The following is a 17,019-nucleotide window of genomic DNA, read 5'->3' on the forward strand; positions in this document are numbered from 1 at the left end:
CGGTGGAAAGCTGCGCCCAACAGTTCTCTGCTGCCCAAGCACAGACGGAGGACTTCCGGCACATCCTGCCCCTGCGGTTTGCTGCTGCCCACCCCCACCGGTAGCAGTTCCTCTGCCTGCTCGTCGCCGAGGGTGTCCCCCTGCTGCAGCTTCCGCTCCTGCTGGGTCTCCGCAGCAGCCTCCAGCCAGGCCTCAGCATGGAGCCGGACACAGTAGGGGCGCCCAGCCCGCTCTAGGCGCTGCCAAGCCAGGTGGCATGCGACAGCGAAAACGTTCCTGAGCGGGCCACTCAGGGATGGAGGAGGTTGCTCTTGGAGTTGTTCCGATCCACTCCCTTCCCCCGGTGGAGGGCCGGGTGGAGATTTTGTTGTGTGTGTGTGACTGTTCCACCACTGGCGTCCAAAAACAGCGGAGCCAGCGGTACCCACACTTCAAAGAAAGAGCAGTTTCCTCTGTTCCTGGTTTCAAAGAGGGCGAGACTGGCACTGTGCGACCCTGTAAAGCCTTTCACCCCTCAGCTACCTCTTGTATCGCCAGCTAGCAGTTGGGTGTGGTTCGAGGACCTGTTCACGCCTTCTCACGCACTCTCTGCCACCATGAACAGACAGGTAAGAGTCACACTACTCACTCAGACCCTGCTTTCACATCTGTGTTCCAAATTGTGCTGCCGTGTGTGCGGTCATCGCTTCCTACTGGCGAAGGTTGCGATCGAGCCGTTCCTCCAGCCGATATGAAGATAGGCTTCTAAGTGAGGCCTGTTCTTCATTGTACTCAAACTATAGTGAGTTAGACCATCAGGGATCTGTGTGCTTGATTCGGGCCCTTTTTCAAGCCTCCGTTCAAGTTACTACACAGTATGCATTACTAAAGCTCATCCCTATGAATGGTCTGCAGCGTGGGACCTGAAGGATGCGTACTTCAGATACCCACTCCTCCGTAAACACGGGCCATCCTGTGTCTTGCGTTGAGGGGTCGAAGTCTCAGTACAAGTCCCTCCCTTCGAGTGCTACATAGCCAGTTGGGTCTTCAGGTCAACTGGAGAAGAGTGACTCGTCTACGGACTGAGGAGCTTTTTTCCAGTACAGAGGTGGACTTGGTTTACACGTTTCTCAAATGTAATGTGTCCGGTCTGTGCTTAGAGGTGAGAAAGGGTCCCACTGAATAAACTTCAGAGGCTGGGGCATATGTGAGACGCAGCCACATATAAACGGTTTCCTCCATATGATGACCGCTTCAGCACTGACTTCATGACCAAGTCCCTAGGTGGCCGTGGCAGAGCAGCACACTCTGTGTATTAACAACACCTGGTATGCTGCCAAACTCTAAGCAGTGTTCAGACCTTTTAGTTCTACGGGCTAATCGCTCCTAGAACAGAAGTGTCTACAAAAGTGCCTTGGGTTGTTAGCAGTTTCCTTGCTTGATGCCGCTGCTCAGCAAGATGCACTGCCCAGTACAGCGGCCGTTGCTCATACGCTTCCCTCGCATGTCACAACTCGCCCGCCACTTCCTCCTATGGAGTCATAAGCTTCTGAGGTTGCTTCTTCCACTTTAAATTCCGGCCTGCTCAATTGTGCCGCCCATGTGGCCTCACGACAGCCTGTTGCCGAAGAGAGTGGAGACTCCATCCCCAGGCGTTCCAGCTGTCCGGGATATCTTCGGGGCCGCACAGTTACATCTGTTGCCGCTCTGATCTTGTCCCCTTGCCAGTTGTTTACTCCCTTAAACCCGGAAACACCGGCTTACAGCTGACGCCGGGGCCTACGCAAAATGCGTGAATTCCCCAGTGAGCTCTATTGCACATCACTGTGTTAAGTCAGCTAAGGTAATGGCCCAACTAGGACCTCGTTCCCTAGACAGCCTTCCTGACTCATTCCTTTGAGACTTCTCAGGGATGGGGCACCGTTAGCACCCGCACCAAACCTGAGAAATCCAGGTTCCGTTGCGGTGGTTCAGCTATCTACCTCTGAAAGAACGTAGATACTATTACTTCTGCGAGAGCTCCCTCTAAAAATGAGGCTTGCTTACGATCTGAAGTAGAACCTGTTCGTTGTTGGTGTTCTTCTCACAAGAGGACACCTGAGAGTGTTCAATCACTTCTGTGCTTCCTTCCTGCAGAAGATGGGTCGAAGTGTAGCTGTTTCGCTCCACCCTCAAAATGATGTTGCCCTTAAAGCACATTAGGATGCGGTTGAGACATAGGAAGTACGACTTGATCGTCAGGTTCCTGAGCCGTGCAAGGAGATGAAATCTTCCTTGCACCCCCTCTATTCCTTCTTGGGACCTATCTCCAGTGCTACTGCACTCTGAGACCTCCCCTGAGCACTACAGGTAGTTGAGTTAAAAATCTGTTTTTAAAGAAACAGTTCTCCTGCTTGCTTGCTCTATCAAGAAGGTAGGGGACCTGCACACATTTTCGGTCAACGAATTGTGCCTGTGTTCGGGCCGGCTAACTATCACTAATGTGAGACCCCGGCCTGGATATGTGCCCAAGGTTCCTACCTCTCCCTTAAAACAGGACAAGGTGGTGAGCCTGCAAGCGCTGCCCCGGAGGAGGCAGACCCAGCCCTGACTTTTCTCTGTTCCTCCTGCCTTGCGGTTATTCAGGACAGAATGCAAAGTCACAGGACCTTTCCAGCTCTCGTCTGTTTCGGAAACCAGCAGAAGGGAAGGCGGTTTCCATGCAGAGGTTGGCCCACTAAAAGATTAGTGTTGCCATCATCTTGGTGAAATTCCCAAGGTGCACCGTGCCCACCTGGGTAGTGAGCTCCTCCAAAAAGAGAGTGTAGCTCCTTCCTGGGCGTTGACATGAGTGCCTCGCTAAAAGATTAAGAGCTGTGGGCTGGGCGACACCAGCACATTCGCTAAGAAATTAGCCAATGTGTTTAGCCGGTTGCTTCCGTGGGCTCCCTTCACACGAAGCCAGCTTCACCTTAGCCCGGTATGTAGTGTCGGCTTGCTGCGCCATTCCCCTCCTTTGGACTGTATAAGTGCGCCTTTTTGCTCCAGTTGAGTTCCCTCTTCGAACCCTATTGAGTTCTCACCCCGTCGGTGTTGGACGTGGCAGAGCGTCCGATGCTAGATCTATCACTTGTGTGCTTGTGTAACTTGTGTTAGGTGGGGCCCATATGTTGTGATCCCATATGTGTATTCTTCCATGGTTTTGACTTCCTGCGGCGAGCCTGTGTCTTCCCTTGGCAGAGCCTGCTCTGCCGTTACTGACCGGTTGCACTCCCAACTGTTTTAGGCTGGAGCCACTTCAGTGACATACCATATGTTGTACTGCCCGCTAAGTTCGCTCAGTCCATATGTGTATTCTCCACATGTTACCTCCTTCGGGCAGGATGTGGCTTCCGCAGCGTATACCTTCCAACGAAAGGTACGCTTTCCCAGTGGACCTCTGGAACAGCAGTGACTTCCTGGCCTAAGCCCTGTCCTTTTCCAATTGGGAAGACCAGGAGGCTTGTCTAGGCACTGAAAGCTGGCAGCACTAGTGGCGTCTTAGTAGGGATCCCATTCAGTCGACACATCGACTACGTCGAACGTGCCCGACTGAAAGGGAACGTCTCGGTTATGTATGTAACCCTCGTTCCCTGAAGGAGGGAACGGAGACGTAGTCCCCCAGCCACTATTGCTGTACCACCGCTGACCGGGGCCCGCTCGGCTCCTCAATGAAAAACAACTGGTGTGTGCATCCACTTCTGTATTTATATCCGCGCCGCGGGGCGTGTGATGCGATTCACGCACGCCAATGTCCATTGGCTCGTTTTTTACAATACTCGAAGATGACAGGCTCCCTAGCGTGATCCCAATCAGTCGACAAGTCGACTACGTCTCCGTTCCCTCTTTCAGGGAACGAGGGTTACATATGTAACCGAGACGTTCATGCTAATTAAAATATGTGTCACCTTTATTGCCAAATGAACACGGAGAATATCTGTACGAACTCTTACTTTTGCTCCAAGGGAAATTAATGTTATTAACGTCTTTCCTTTTATGTATTGATCGAGATCATTGAAGTGTTAATAGTAATTAGTTCACAGTACCATAGTGAATGTATTGTAGAAACGTTACGAACAGTTCTGTGTACTTACAGTAATAACTTTTGAATGAGTCTTTTCTCTTTTCAGTTGACTGTGAGAAGTGTTTGTCTCAATTATGATTTTCAATCGCTATATCATGTTACTTGCGTAGTTTCTTTGAAAAAAAAAAAAATACAGGTAAAAATGCTTTTCAATGTGACAATTAATTTATGCTCACATAAGAAAAATATCCAATCATGACGCTCCATAAAAATTATGATTCTACAATCGATGGTATCTCAGTGAAAGAGACTGTAAGGTAATCTGGGTATTTATTTAACAAAAGTTTTTTCAGCTAAACAAAGTTTAGTTTTTCTGGTATAGGATCAAAAAACAAAAAACAAAGCATCTTTAACCTTTGGCTTCAGAGAGACCTTTCCCTTTATGGGAGGGTTATTTTGTCCAAAGCAGAAGGGTTATCTTGTTTTGTATATCCTTCTCTTTCTCTTTTTGTTAATGACTCTACTGCTAAAGGAATTAACAAAAAATGTCTAGACTTCATATGGAAAAACACACTTCATAAACTCAAAAAAATAAGAAAAAACAGTCCTTTCAAATAGTCAGTAAAGTGTTCGACTTTAGACTGTATCATATCTTCACAAAAATAGGTGGCCATCCCTTTATATTAAAATGTACTTACTTGCCTAATAGATTGCCTAAATGTCATCAGCAGGCTCTTCTTGCCTGGAAGTTACTGTATGTTACACAATCTTTCACCACATAAAACCATTCAATGGAAAACAACTCAGATATAATAATTACAAATAAATCTATTTTTCTCTCTACATGGTTTAACAGGAATATAACAGGAATTCTTACAATTTTTGATAAATCTGGTAAAATGTTGTCTTATGAAAATTGAATGTTTGTTCATAATTTCCCCTTACACTTTAAAGAATATAATGCAGTGCTCAAAGCAGTTCCTTCTAGTCTAAGTAAATTTGTAAAATATCATTTAATTTTAGTAAGAGTGACACCAAAGAACCTGATTTTATCTTAGAAGGAATAGGTAAATTTAACAAAAAAATTACTAATCAGCATATTCAACAAATTCTTCAGAATAAAAAATACACTGTTCCTAAAATCAAATTTTACTGGGCATCTCTTATTGAGTTAATAGACTGGAAAGAAGCCTGGTTGTTACCTCATAAGTATTGCATTCCCGATAAGATGAAAGAAGTTTATTTTAATATCTTAGATAAAATATATCCTGTGAATGATACTGTGGCAAAATATATGGATGTTGACCATTCTTGCTCATTTTGTGGGAATAAGGATGAAACACTGATCCATTACATTTTTCTATGTGAAAATATTTCATATAGGTAAGCACCTTGAATCTTCCAGATCCTTTCAATTAAAAGATATAATCTGTTACTATAAAGTTACAACTAATACTCCAATGAATTATGTTGTTTACATTGTTAATTTTTTATTCATAAGCAAAAACTCTCACAGTCTACTTTTTCACATTTTTTAATTGAAATAATTTTTTTAAATAATCTCTTAGGTTGTTTAAAATGAGAAAAGTGACAGATCCTTGAAATATTATAATAATTTTTGGTTATACCACTGATGCATAATGTTATTTATTTATTTTAAATTTTTTTGTGAAACTTTACATGAAAATACAATAATAATAATAATAAAAGAAAAATATCCAATCAATTTGTACCATTTCATAAATACATTTTACTGAAAATCAAGCTATTAACAAATCTCCGAAAAGCGGAGTTAGTTAGTTGTCTGAGTTAGCGACAAATAGCCAAGAGAGGTGGAGCTTAGTGCAGGGTCATCTGGATGGATGTGATAGCCATCAGATAATGAAAGAATTTACATTATTATCCCCTAAAACTCTTTAAAATGACATGACAAAGATGAAAATTATGCATTTATTGGCTCTTTAAATGCAAAAATTACACCGGGTAGAAGCACTTACCCTGTGGAGGAGCAATTTAGTCAATTATTTGCTTTTGGCAGCTACCTTTCAGAATCATACAAGAATATTGAAAACGTTTCTTTTGTTCTCAACTTACAAAGAAGCTGAAACTCCGTTTTTACAGCCCCTTATTAACACAATTCAGGATTGACAATGTATTGGTCAGCAGCTCAGTCTACAAGATGAGGATGAGCAGTTTGTTTTATTATTTGCTTGGGTAATCCTCTGGCGTGACAAAGCAAACGGCCCCCTGAATTTATACGTTTCTATATGATTTACAGCTGTATTTAAATGTCAAGAGTCCAGTTCCAACTGCCGTTTCTAGACCTTTCACAACAAGTTGTGTATTCTGCCGGGAAATGCGTCATCACGCTTGCCAAAATTTTTTTTTTTTTGGCACTGTGCGTGGGTACAGCGATCCAGAGTTCGCTGTTGTAACTTTGGAGAAGTTACTTCATTCTTTGTCTGTCAAAAGAGAAGTTCACTTTCTCTGGCAGCCAGGAAAACTTGCTCAAGGAAAAAGCAAGGGAGGATCAAGTGAAAGAGGATGACAAGTTCATTGGAAAAAGAACAGTACACAAGCATGCAGAAAAAGTCTTTCTAGGGCTATTTACCACCCTTGAGATTAAACTTACGAATCTTTGTCTTTGTTGGAAAGTGAGGTGAACGTCCATATGGAAATGCTATATACAACCGTTTGTTGCCATGGCTTTGGAAAAACACCCAAACATATATGTGCGTGCTTCACGTGTCTACAATGCATTGTGGATAGGGTTCACAGAGTTTCCCTCACTTGTGTGGGTGTCCTTAAAATTTTCCCTCCAAGGAGATAATTATTACAACGCAAGCCATATTTGCCCTGTCTGAATATGTAACAATGCAGATTACACACTTTACAACTTTTTACTTATGTACAATTTCTTAAAGCACAAACAAGGTATTTAACTAATTAAATGTCTAATGTCTAAGAATAATAATAAAAAAACATACCTTTTTGGTTTTAACAGTAGAATGACAGCAGTCTCCACCATCGTAGTTGCAAAACGCTCGGTTGTTGATGGCATCGCAGTAATTATCACCAATGAACGGCTGGTGGAAAACAGATAAAAACTGCTTAATAACATGAATTAACTAAATATATAAACACCAATAACATCAGTGATGAACATAATGTTATATAAATAAACTCTTCAATTGGTATGCCACAAATAATTATCTGTTCCACCTCCCCATCAATAAAATGAACTTGAAAGAAAGAAAGAAAGAAAGAAAGAAAGAAAGAAAGAAAGAAAGAAAGAAAGAAAGAAAAAGACAGTCATTCACACTTGCATACATCCACAACTGTGTAAAAATAGACACACAGACTTGAGTCTGTTGCAATTATGTTGCCCTGGAAAAATTGAGTTAGTATTCCCGGGCTTGTGGATGGTGGAGGCCACTTTTAATGGGGAAACTGAAGCCCTATTAAACTTATATGTGTCTCCCTTGGGAGTTACTACACATTTCCATCTTGACAGGCACAAAAGGTTGCCCAACACACCTGTGACCTTTTCCAGTTTGGAATCATCTCTCTGGCCCAACCCAAAAGCTTTCAGGGGGCTGCTAATTAACACCCATTGAAACTGGGTCAGGATGAGTTGGGTTCAAAAGTCTGCAGCTCTGACCCGAATAAAAAATGGACTGGTCATATCCCTGCGACATTAGAGCAAGACTTGTTATAAATGAGAGTGAGGTGCAGATTAATCGCACATCTTCATATTGAGCTGGAGAACACTTTCAGAGTAGCAGTGCAGTCTTTGGCAAGTAAAGTCAAACAAATATGTAGAAATTTCAGTTCACTCTTTTCAATGGCAAATTATTTTTCAATAGCTCTTTCAGCAAGAAGACAAAGTAACTGTTTTTTTTTTTTATTCTCACTCAGTGATTTGAGGAAGTTGGGAACATGATACCCTCTAAATGAGGTTTCCAGGTTCTTCTAAAATGCAAAAAGAAAACAAATTGCCCTCAAAAACAAAGGTGGTAACAAATCCCTCTTGTCTGTTTTTGTTGGCCCTGTTAAACCTGACTCAGATTAGACTAGACTGGCCCAAAGAGAAAAGGAGAGGAAGACACTATAAGCACAGCATGTTTATTTATGTATTAGACTTCAAAGAGCGTGAGAAGATGGCAGAAACAACTGTTCAAGGCCAGGCTCCAGAGAACAGACCTCCGTGACTGTATAGAGCTTAAAGCTGTGGCTGGGAGATTACCTTGAAATAACTAACATGGGCATAATGTTGTTGTCATGCAAACTTACAACAGAGTTCAGCTATGGCGAACAGACAATTAATTGAATAATTAAAATAAATGAATTAAAAACAAATACATATAATAATAAATAGAAACATACTAATTAAATGATAAAAATAAATACAAATATTGAAAATAAACAATCATATTAAATAATATCTAAATAAAATTAAATAATAATAAAAAAACTATGTAGAAAAAAGTGAGGTAGGTCTTACCTCGCATCCCTTTATGCAATGGAGAGCCTCTGGGTTAGGGTACCACTTGAGTCCCATGGTGCATACAATATTCTGTAGAAGAGACAATTACGGAATAACAAAGTTAACAAAGTTCAACCGTTTCAGATCCATTAGTTACATTAGAGTGAATTAACTAAACAAAAAGCACCCAATGTGGAGATAATATTTTACAACAAGATGGCAAGATCTAGATGGCAGCCTAAAGAACAACTAATAAACTAGACTAATTATCAGTGAGTGATTTTCTTTGTCCTTTGTTCATTGATTAACAGTAATAAACCAGATGGCAGCAGACTTATTAGGCTGCTGTCACCTTAAGACCTAATGCACGGATCCAATATGCTGTTACAGTTTTCTTTCTCAACTGTTTACATTCACTTAAGACATAACCGACTGTGTTTACAAGCATATTTTGACATAATTTTGTTTGTATTTGTCTGTTCAAGTGCAAGAAGACACGAAAGAGAACTGAATTCAGTATTTGTGCACTATATGAGAGGTGGCTTTTTGTGCGTGCGCGGGATGTGCCCAGCACAGAAAACAGTGTGCGAGTGCCGAATTCTTTCGTTCTCTTTTCGTCTTCTTGCACTTTAATGGTTTAAACCACATTAAAATGCACACACAGGCATCGATAAGCATAAGTATATAAGTATAAGATAAGTATACGATTCCTGACCTTAAGTATCTGATTCCAGAATTAGTTACTTACATGTCAGACCTCCATGTCTCCAAATCTCTACATTTTAATGTACATCCATTGGATTTTATCTAATGTACAAGTTTTTGGAAAGAAAAGTAACAGCACAGCTTCCTTTAAAAAGCCTCATGTTTTGAGGTATCACGGATGTCTATAGCATGTTCAGGATGAGTTACGCGCTAAGGTTCAGTACACCAGGGGTCAGGGGTTTGTTCAAATCCTTAGCAAGAATCAATAATAAGCTTTCAGGCTGGCAAGGATTTCAGTTTGAATGTGGAGAACCTTTGCTCTGTTTGTTGACAGATTTCTTTGCCTAACACACAGAACACAAACAAATAAAATCCTCTATGAGCCCAGTGTTCCGGTGGTGATGCTTAAATCAGCTCGGAATCAATGAAAGAGCTCGGCTTGAAGGATTACAGTCTTAAGAGTTTGGCTAAGTAGGGGACTCATTAAACTCCATGAGTGCTACCCAGCTCCCACTCCTGCTGAGGAGAGCGAAAGGGAGGCGGCGGACCCCGGCAGCTCAGCCTCCTGGGTCAGCACAGGTAGAGAGGATGTTTGGAGAGGTGAAATGACGTGGTCTGGGGGAACTCCAGATGCAATGAGGAATGGAAAGGGTGAGCGTAAACAGAACATTTCCAAGAAAGCAAGCGTTCGCCCTGCTGGCCAACTGTGGCCATCCACACACACACATACACACGCTTAGTATTCAGTGTCACACCAAAGACCCAAGCAGCTTGTTTACTCAAGGCTTAATTTAAACCGTCTGCTCCTGAACTTGTGCTTGTTTTTATAGTTTCTCCACAGGCCCAAACTACATGAGTGCTACCTGCCTTTTATTAAATAGACTTTGTATCAGAGACTGTTTTAATTTTTTCAGGCCTTTCATATTTTCTGTTTTATATGGTCAATGCAATATTTCCTGATGGCTCTCAAGCTTGCACCCCAATATACATAAAGTGAAATCGAAGAGCAAATTTGGTGTGACCTCATTTCAAACAAAATCTGGCCAAATCTTAGTTCGTTTGGAGTTCAAACCTCTTGCCAAAGTGACATTACCAGAAAAGTTTGCTTCGGCTGGTAAACACCTTTGAAGCACCATTGGTCTGTGGCAGTTACGCTATAGGTAGGTGTGTTCTGAGGCTCCACCCTCTTTGACGTGGAAAACTTCTCCGGTTAATTTTTTCTGTCCAGTCCGTCAAGGTCAGACGCAAATGCTGACATGTTTAATTCTGTAAAGTTGCTTGCATTAAAGCAACCTATTGTATAAAGTGCTAAATAAATAAACGTGACAACTTGACTGGAGTGGCAAATTGCAGAGCTCCATGATCAGGTACTTTCTTAACTGTTGTTTTCCCAATACTCTGTTTCTGTTGTGTGATTATTTTTGTTATTAAGAGGAAAGCAGCACATATTAACATATTCATTTCTAAATGCATATTATATTATATTATATTATATTATATTATATTATATTATATTATATTATATTATATTATATTATATTATATTATATTATATTATATTATATTAAATGCATATTTATTCATACAGCTGCTGAGGTTATTCAAATGTATTTTTACGCCTAAGTGAAGAATGAAAAAGAACTTTGCCATGAGTATATCGGTGCCGTTAGGAGGACGAGATGTGTACATACAGCAGGATTTTATTCCCAAGTCTCATAAAAAAAATATTAAAATTGATGGAAATAAACTGCTCAGGTTCGATCTCCATCAAATTCCATGAATAAACTCAAAAGACCTTGTCGGGTCAATCCCCCTGCAAGGCTGATTTATCCTCAAGAAAACCTATAATGTGGAGGATTAAGCCTGGAGGAAGCTATAGCAGCGCTCTAGGATGTGAGCGGTAAATTTGTTTGTGCTTCCTAAAGCTCTACTACAGCTTAAACAATCAAGTAAAGAACCACATGGCACAGACCACATCGAAAAAGAATGAAAAGCATGACCACAGCAAAGAACGTCCACTATAGTACAAAGGAGGAAATGCAAATATGGAATGAATAATCCAGACAACCTCATAACCACTGGCGGGCATGACGTCACCCAAAAATGTCATTCAGTAGTCCATATATAAATGAATGACATAGTAAACGCGGAAATGGATATTCCTTGAGACCTGTCTGGACTCTGTGACCCTAGCCGCAGCTATTGATATACTGTCGTATGAAATCACTAGTTTCCACAAAGATATAGAAAAATAAGCCACACTTTTGACTCTTTCCATGAGTTTCAACGAGTCGCAAGCTGTTTTGTGGTCGCCGTCTGTCAGTAGGACACAAAGCAAAGACCTTACTGTTGAGATAAAATCTCTTCTTTCTCATTGTACAGACTCGGAGGACTGTGAGAGCAAGTGTTGGTGCAAGAAAATACCCATTCAAATGTTACAACCCACGGCCATCTGGAATATGACAATGGTTTTAACAGTCACCATGTCGTAAAGGTTAAGCATTTTTTGGTCACCACTGACCACAGTTTAAGGTGTGGAGAATAATATTTGGTTTGCCTGTTCATCATACTCATTGTTTACTCCAGGTCTAGTCTGCAATGCTCTCAGGAAATCAGTAGAGGAAATATGCGTTATAACTGTCTAAAGCTTTTGTTTGTCTCTACTACATATTTTGTGACAAAAGCTTCCTGAGGGGAAGTGCCGGAGTATTAGTGATGTCCAAACACATTACTGCAGTCACATGGTCATGCTGTTATTGTACAGACGGGATATTTGTTTGTGAGTCTGACAATTATTTGCTTTGGAGCAGAATCTCAATCTTTCATTTCTTCCTCCTTCCTCCAGTCATGCTGTGTTCAAGAAATCAGGTTATGCGGGTCAGGTAACAGAAATCAGGTAACATGCAACCTTCAGTTACAAAACCTGAGGAAACTTTTATATTATTATATTCTAATTGTTTGACTTCCTAAAACACCAGTGTGAATGTAATGTAGACTGAGATACAACTAAAAAGAGGGTTGAGTCCCTTTAAGGTTCAGGTACAAGTCAATTCACCATAATAAATAATAGATCACTATTATAGCATAAAGCACTGTTTATTTTATTTTACTATAATTTTATTTTATTTCATAAAATGTGGATCTGCATTGAAAAGGGCCCTTTCTTTGCAGTGGGACATTTTCTGTATAATGATTTGCTATGATAGAAATACATATGCAATAAAAACAAATGTGGAGGGAAAATGGCTAAAAAGCTATTATCATATTGCAAATAATTAATATTATTGCAAATAATTAATATTTTAGTTAGATTGATCTTTAGTTTTTATATGTTATTTCTATATTTAGAATCAAACAAACAATATAATTAATGTTCACTGTAATAAAAATAGTTATTAAAGATTAAAAGATTAAAAACTATTATTGCACAACCACCCAGTAGGTGGCAATATGCACTAAGAATGTAAATCACCATTAAACCAAAGAAGAAGAAAGAAGAAATATGGTGATTTCTGGATATGGCACTCTGTTGAGAATGTTTTGTGTGTCTGTGTTCACTGTGAACACTCTGAGTTGACTGAACTTAACTCCCGGCCATGTTTTTGGAACCGATAACCAATAAAGTAAGAAAGATTTGGGTTAATCAACTGAGAGCTCAGGGTTTATATTATAAGTTAGACCTGCTTTCTGGAATACCCCCTTGCATTCTGAGGCACAGGGAAAAGGGCAAATGTCACCACTGTAAATGAGCATGTGTGTGTGGTCCAGTCTATTTCAGTTAGGTAAACATAATGATGAATTGGATTTTATAACAGCATGGAGCAATTTATCATCCCCATTTTTGTTGTTAATGATCAATCTGAGCATTAATCTCAAAGTTTTAAGTAACAACTGCCAACTACGCTGGTATGCTTACATATTAAGGTGTTTATTTTGACTACTTTTAGTGTTAGTTACAACCCTGCACTGACCTTTCACACAGCGGATTATTTCTGAGAAGTTACGTTATAATCGTGTGTTAAACCCCACTGCATGGTATTCTATAATGTTACTGAATTACTTGGATGTTTGAAGCTTCAGCTTCTATTATGACCAGGTCTCAAACATTTACCAATCATATTCAGTGTAACATTAATCAAAAATATGGCAAAGTTTGAAATCTGAGATAAAACTAAGAAGAAAAAACATTTATAATAGTTAAGTAAAGTGAGCCCACCCAAATCTTTCAATGTCTGTGCTCTCACCTTAACTTTGGGTGGGTTCCACCAGTGGTCTTTCATCACAGCTGCAACGCTCATGTTGCTGGGCAAGAGGACCACACGGTTAATTTCAGCACTGCAGGTCACCTCACACTCCTTTCCTGATGGGCATCACAAAGATGTGTTATTTATCAAAACAAACCTTCAAATTCTGCAAATGTCTATCCCATTTTATTCAGGTACACCACCCTTTTAAGTTTGGGGTCCTGAAAAATACAGTATATTATAAATATTACAATTTAAAACAACTGTCTTCCATTTTAATATATTTTAAAATATAGTTTATTTCTGTGATGGCAACGCTGAATTTTCAGCAGCCATTACTCATGTCTTCAGTGTCACATGATCCTTCAGAAATCATTCTAATAGGCTGAATTGTTGTTCAAGAAACATTTCTTATTGTTATTGATGCTGAAAACAGTTGTGCTGCTTAATATTTTTGGGGAAACCGTGAAACATTTTACATACAGAGATGCACAGAACTCTTTTGTAACATTAGAAATGTCTTTACTGTCACTTTTGAAAATTTTAATGCGCCCTTGCTGAATAAAAGTATTACTTTCACAATTTTTTTTTTTTTTTACTGACCCTAAACTTTTGAACAGTGCTGTATAGCTAGCTACAAATATGTGGACATAACTTGCTCAGATTCTCTACAAACCCAAGACAGTAGCTGACTTGAATGATGAAACTGACTATATGAGAATGCAGTTTATGTTAATGGTTACATAATTATGCCCCAAAAAGGCTATTTTACATTGAATACATATTTAGTCAAAGCCAAGTTATTACAAAATCAGCTCTCCTAGACTATGTGAAAGACGGGTTTAACTAAATCATTTTCTGATTCAGAGACAAGAGAATGTGAAAATACATATGAAATCAATCAGTGGCCCTTTGTGGCAATTTTGAGAATGCAGTTCATACGTGTGTGCAATGTTTGTTTTGGGCCTAAGAAGTGAAAAGCAGAAAGGCAGAGACCTATGGCGTGTCCATCCTTGCAGCTGAGAACGATATTTGGGCTGAGATTCTGCGGGAGGGAACACTGGCCTGTCAGGTTGGGGCAGAGACGGAAAGAGCCGGTCCAATTCCCGTCCTTTCTGCATCGGATTACATTGGTGGAAAGACCCTGTAGCAAAGACCAACATTTCTATTAATCATCATAAAGGAAGCTCACTAATCATCACAACAAACATATGTGGTTTCATGAAAGGGTGAAGGCCAAGGATAGGCATGACCTTACGGTTTTGTTTGTCCAAGTATTAGAAGCTGTGAAACTGACGAATGAAACAAAGCAAATGTAAGATCTGTCAGTCTACCAGTCATGCTGCTGATGAACAGCCAGAGGGACGACACAGAAATATTGCAATGCTTAAAAGTGATTGATAGGGTGCGCATGATGAATGGAAAGTGCCGCAGACAGTAATGGGAGGTGATGGACTGAGACGTCGACGGAAGAGAAGAGAAAACGAGGAGAAGAGAGAGAGAGCACGACAGACCTGCTTGCAGCGGCTGTGCTGTCTCACCGTGTGGTTAGCCCTGTTGCAGTCGATCCAGCAGTCGCTGTTGAACTGAAAGCCGTTTGTGCACTTGTAGGTACCGTGGAAAATGGGAGGAGGTGGCTCACATGTGACTGCCACACACTCACCCGACTGCCAGGTTCCATCCTCCGTACACTGCCGCTTAAATGCACGTCTGTGGTAAGTCACAGGCACTGACCTGCGACACATTCATTAACACAAAGATGCATAGATTCAGCAGAATTCTGCGCCATATATTTTGAAAGTGTTTTAGCTGGAATACACTACAAGACTTTTGCCCAGATTTTTGCCACTATTAGCAGTCTGGAGGAGTCAGCGCTAGTTGCAGAAAGTCATAGCCAGTCTGTAGATGATGGGCACATGTTTCTGCAAGAGTTTGTTGTGTTCGGAAGACTTGAAAGTCTGGTAGTGTGTGACAGTGTTATATTAGGATCACTGAGATACTATTAGAGTTTTTTATTATTATTTTGAATTTGTTTTTATTTTTATATATTCTGTTTTCATGTTAATTTTAGTAGTATGTTTTTGAGATTTTTATTAGGTTATGTTTCTTTTAAATATGCCCAGTTTTTCTCTGTCAAGTCAAGTCACCAGGTCACCTTCATTTATATAGCTCTTTTAAAAATATGGATTGTTTCAAAGCAGCTTTACAGTGATAATAGGAAATTACCGGCTTTGCAACAGCTCTAGGATAAAGTTATTGTCCAGCTAAAGTTAGTTTTGATTGATTGATTCACTTCCATTGCGAATATCATTAGTTATTCAATTAAGGGCCGCTAACACAACACCGTTATAACAGGAAAACCCTTAACGCGCTCCGGCCGGCCCATCTGGACAAAATAGTGCCTGGTGTCTTGAGAACGCACTCCCTGAAACAGGTTAGAAGGTTCAAACGATTATTCGTTATCTCTGCGCAAACCTCAAAAACGCAAACCCACGACAACGCAGACGTCGCGCACATGTGCATTGCCTGTTCAGTCCAAAGGTGTGCAGGCGTGTAGTCCTTCTTTACAAATAAACTACTTGTCTGGCCTTAAAAATGTATAATACAGATTTTTGTTTTTTTTGTTTTTAAACTATTCACTAAGTCGGCAAGTGTATGATGCCTACCCCCGGTTTCACAGACAAGAATTAAGTTTAGTTCCAGATTAAATACATGTTTGAGCTGTTTTGAAAGCAACTTGGACTGAAATATCTTAAAATATGTCAGTGTCATTGCTTTTTCCCCCTAAGGAATGTTTATAAAAGCTACTGTGATGTCCTAATTGAACTGAGGTCCAATCTTAACTTAATCTAAGCCCTGTCTGTGAAACCAGGCCCTAGTGTTTTAAAATCTGTTCAGAGTTCCACAAATCTTGCCCTGGAAGGCCAATGCACTGCAGAGTTTAGCTCCAACCCTGATCAAACTCACCTAGGTAAGCTAATCAAGTTCTTCAGGGTCACTAGAAAATTGCAGTTTGATCAGGGTTTGAGCTAAACTCTGCAGGGCAGTGGCCCTCCAAGACCGGATTTGAGAAACCCTGTTGTAGCGTATTCCAGCCATAAAACAGCTTTTATTAATTGACTGTTCTCAGAATGAAAGGTTCATGGACCACCCACAGGCTGTTCATTGACCGTCTGATGAATACTGCACATAAAACTGGCAAGCATTTAGACAAGAAAAATTACACACATGACAAGCTCAAATCTGATTGGCTGCCTTTCCACTAGTGGAAGTCACGGTCCACAGGATTTGATCAGTCTGTCCAGGAATATAGTTGTTATGTTTGACCAAGTAAATATCCATCCATCCATCCATCCATCCATCCATCCATCCATCCATCCATCCATCCATCCATCCATCCATCCATCCATCCATCCATCCATCCATCCATCCATCCATCCATCCATCTTCCAAACATCTTATCCTATTTAGTGTCGCAGGCCATAAATTTCCAAAGTAAAATATTTAATGACTGTATGTTGCACTCTTTTCTGAATTAAATATTTGGTATTTATTACTTTTGA

The 17,019-nt window shown here is 40.4% G+C and overlaps 1 protein-coding gene across 1 annotated transcript in view; it reads right to left on the minus strand.

Moving 5' to 3' along the window:
* Window positions 1-17,019, minus strand: part of pappab (pregnancy-associated plasma protein A, pappalysin 1b) — a 118,187-nt gene that overhangs the window by 13,662 nt on the left and 87,506 nt on the right. Inside the window, exons 17-21 of the mRNA XM_079873004.1 lie at window positions 14,971-15,190; window positions 14,453-14,600; window positions 13,457-13,572; window positions 8,526-8,597; window positions 7,009-7,107 (exon numbers count right to left, since the gene is read on the minus strand). Coding sequence (XP_079729130.1) covers window positions 7,009-7,107; window positions 8,526-8,597; window positions 13,457-13,572; window positions 14,453-14,600; window positions 14,971-15,190 — 655 coding nt within the window. The remainder of the gene's footprint in view (window positions 1-7,008; window positions 7,108-8,525; window positions 8,598-13,456; window positions 13,573-14,452; window positions 14,601-14,970; window positions 15,191-17,019) is intronic.

The sequence above is a fragment of the Squalius cephalus genome, assembly GCF_949319135.1.
Source record: "Squalius cephalus genome assembly, chromosome: 5".
Classification (NCBI taxonomy): domain Eukaryota; kingdom Metazoa; phylum Chordata; class Actinopteri; order Cypriniformes; family Leuciscidae; genus Squalius; species Squalius cephalus.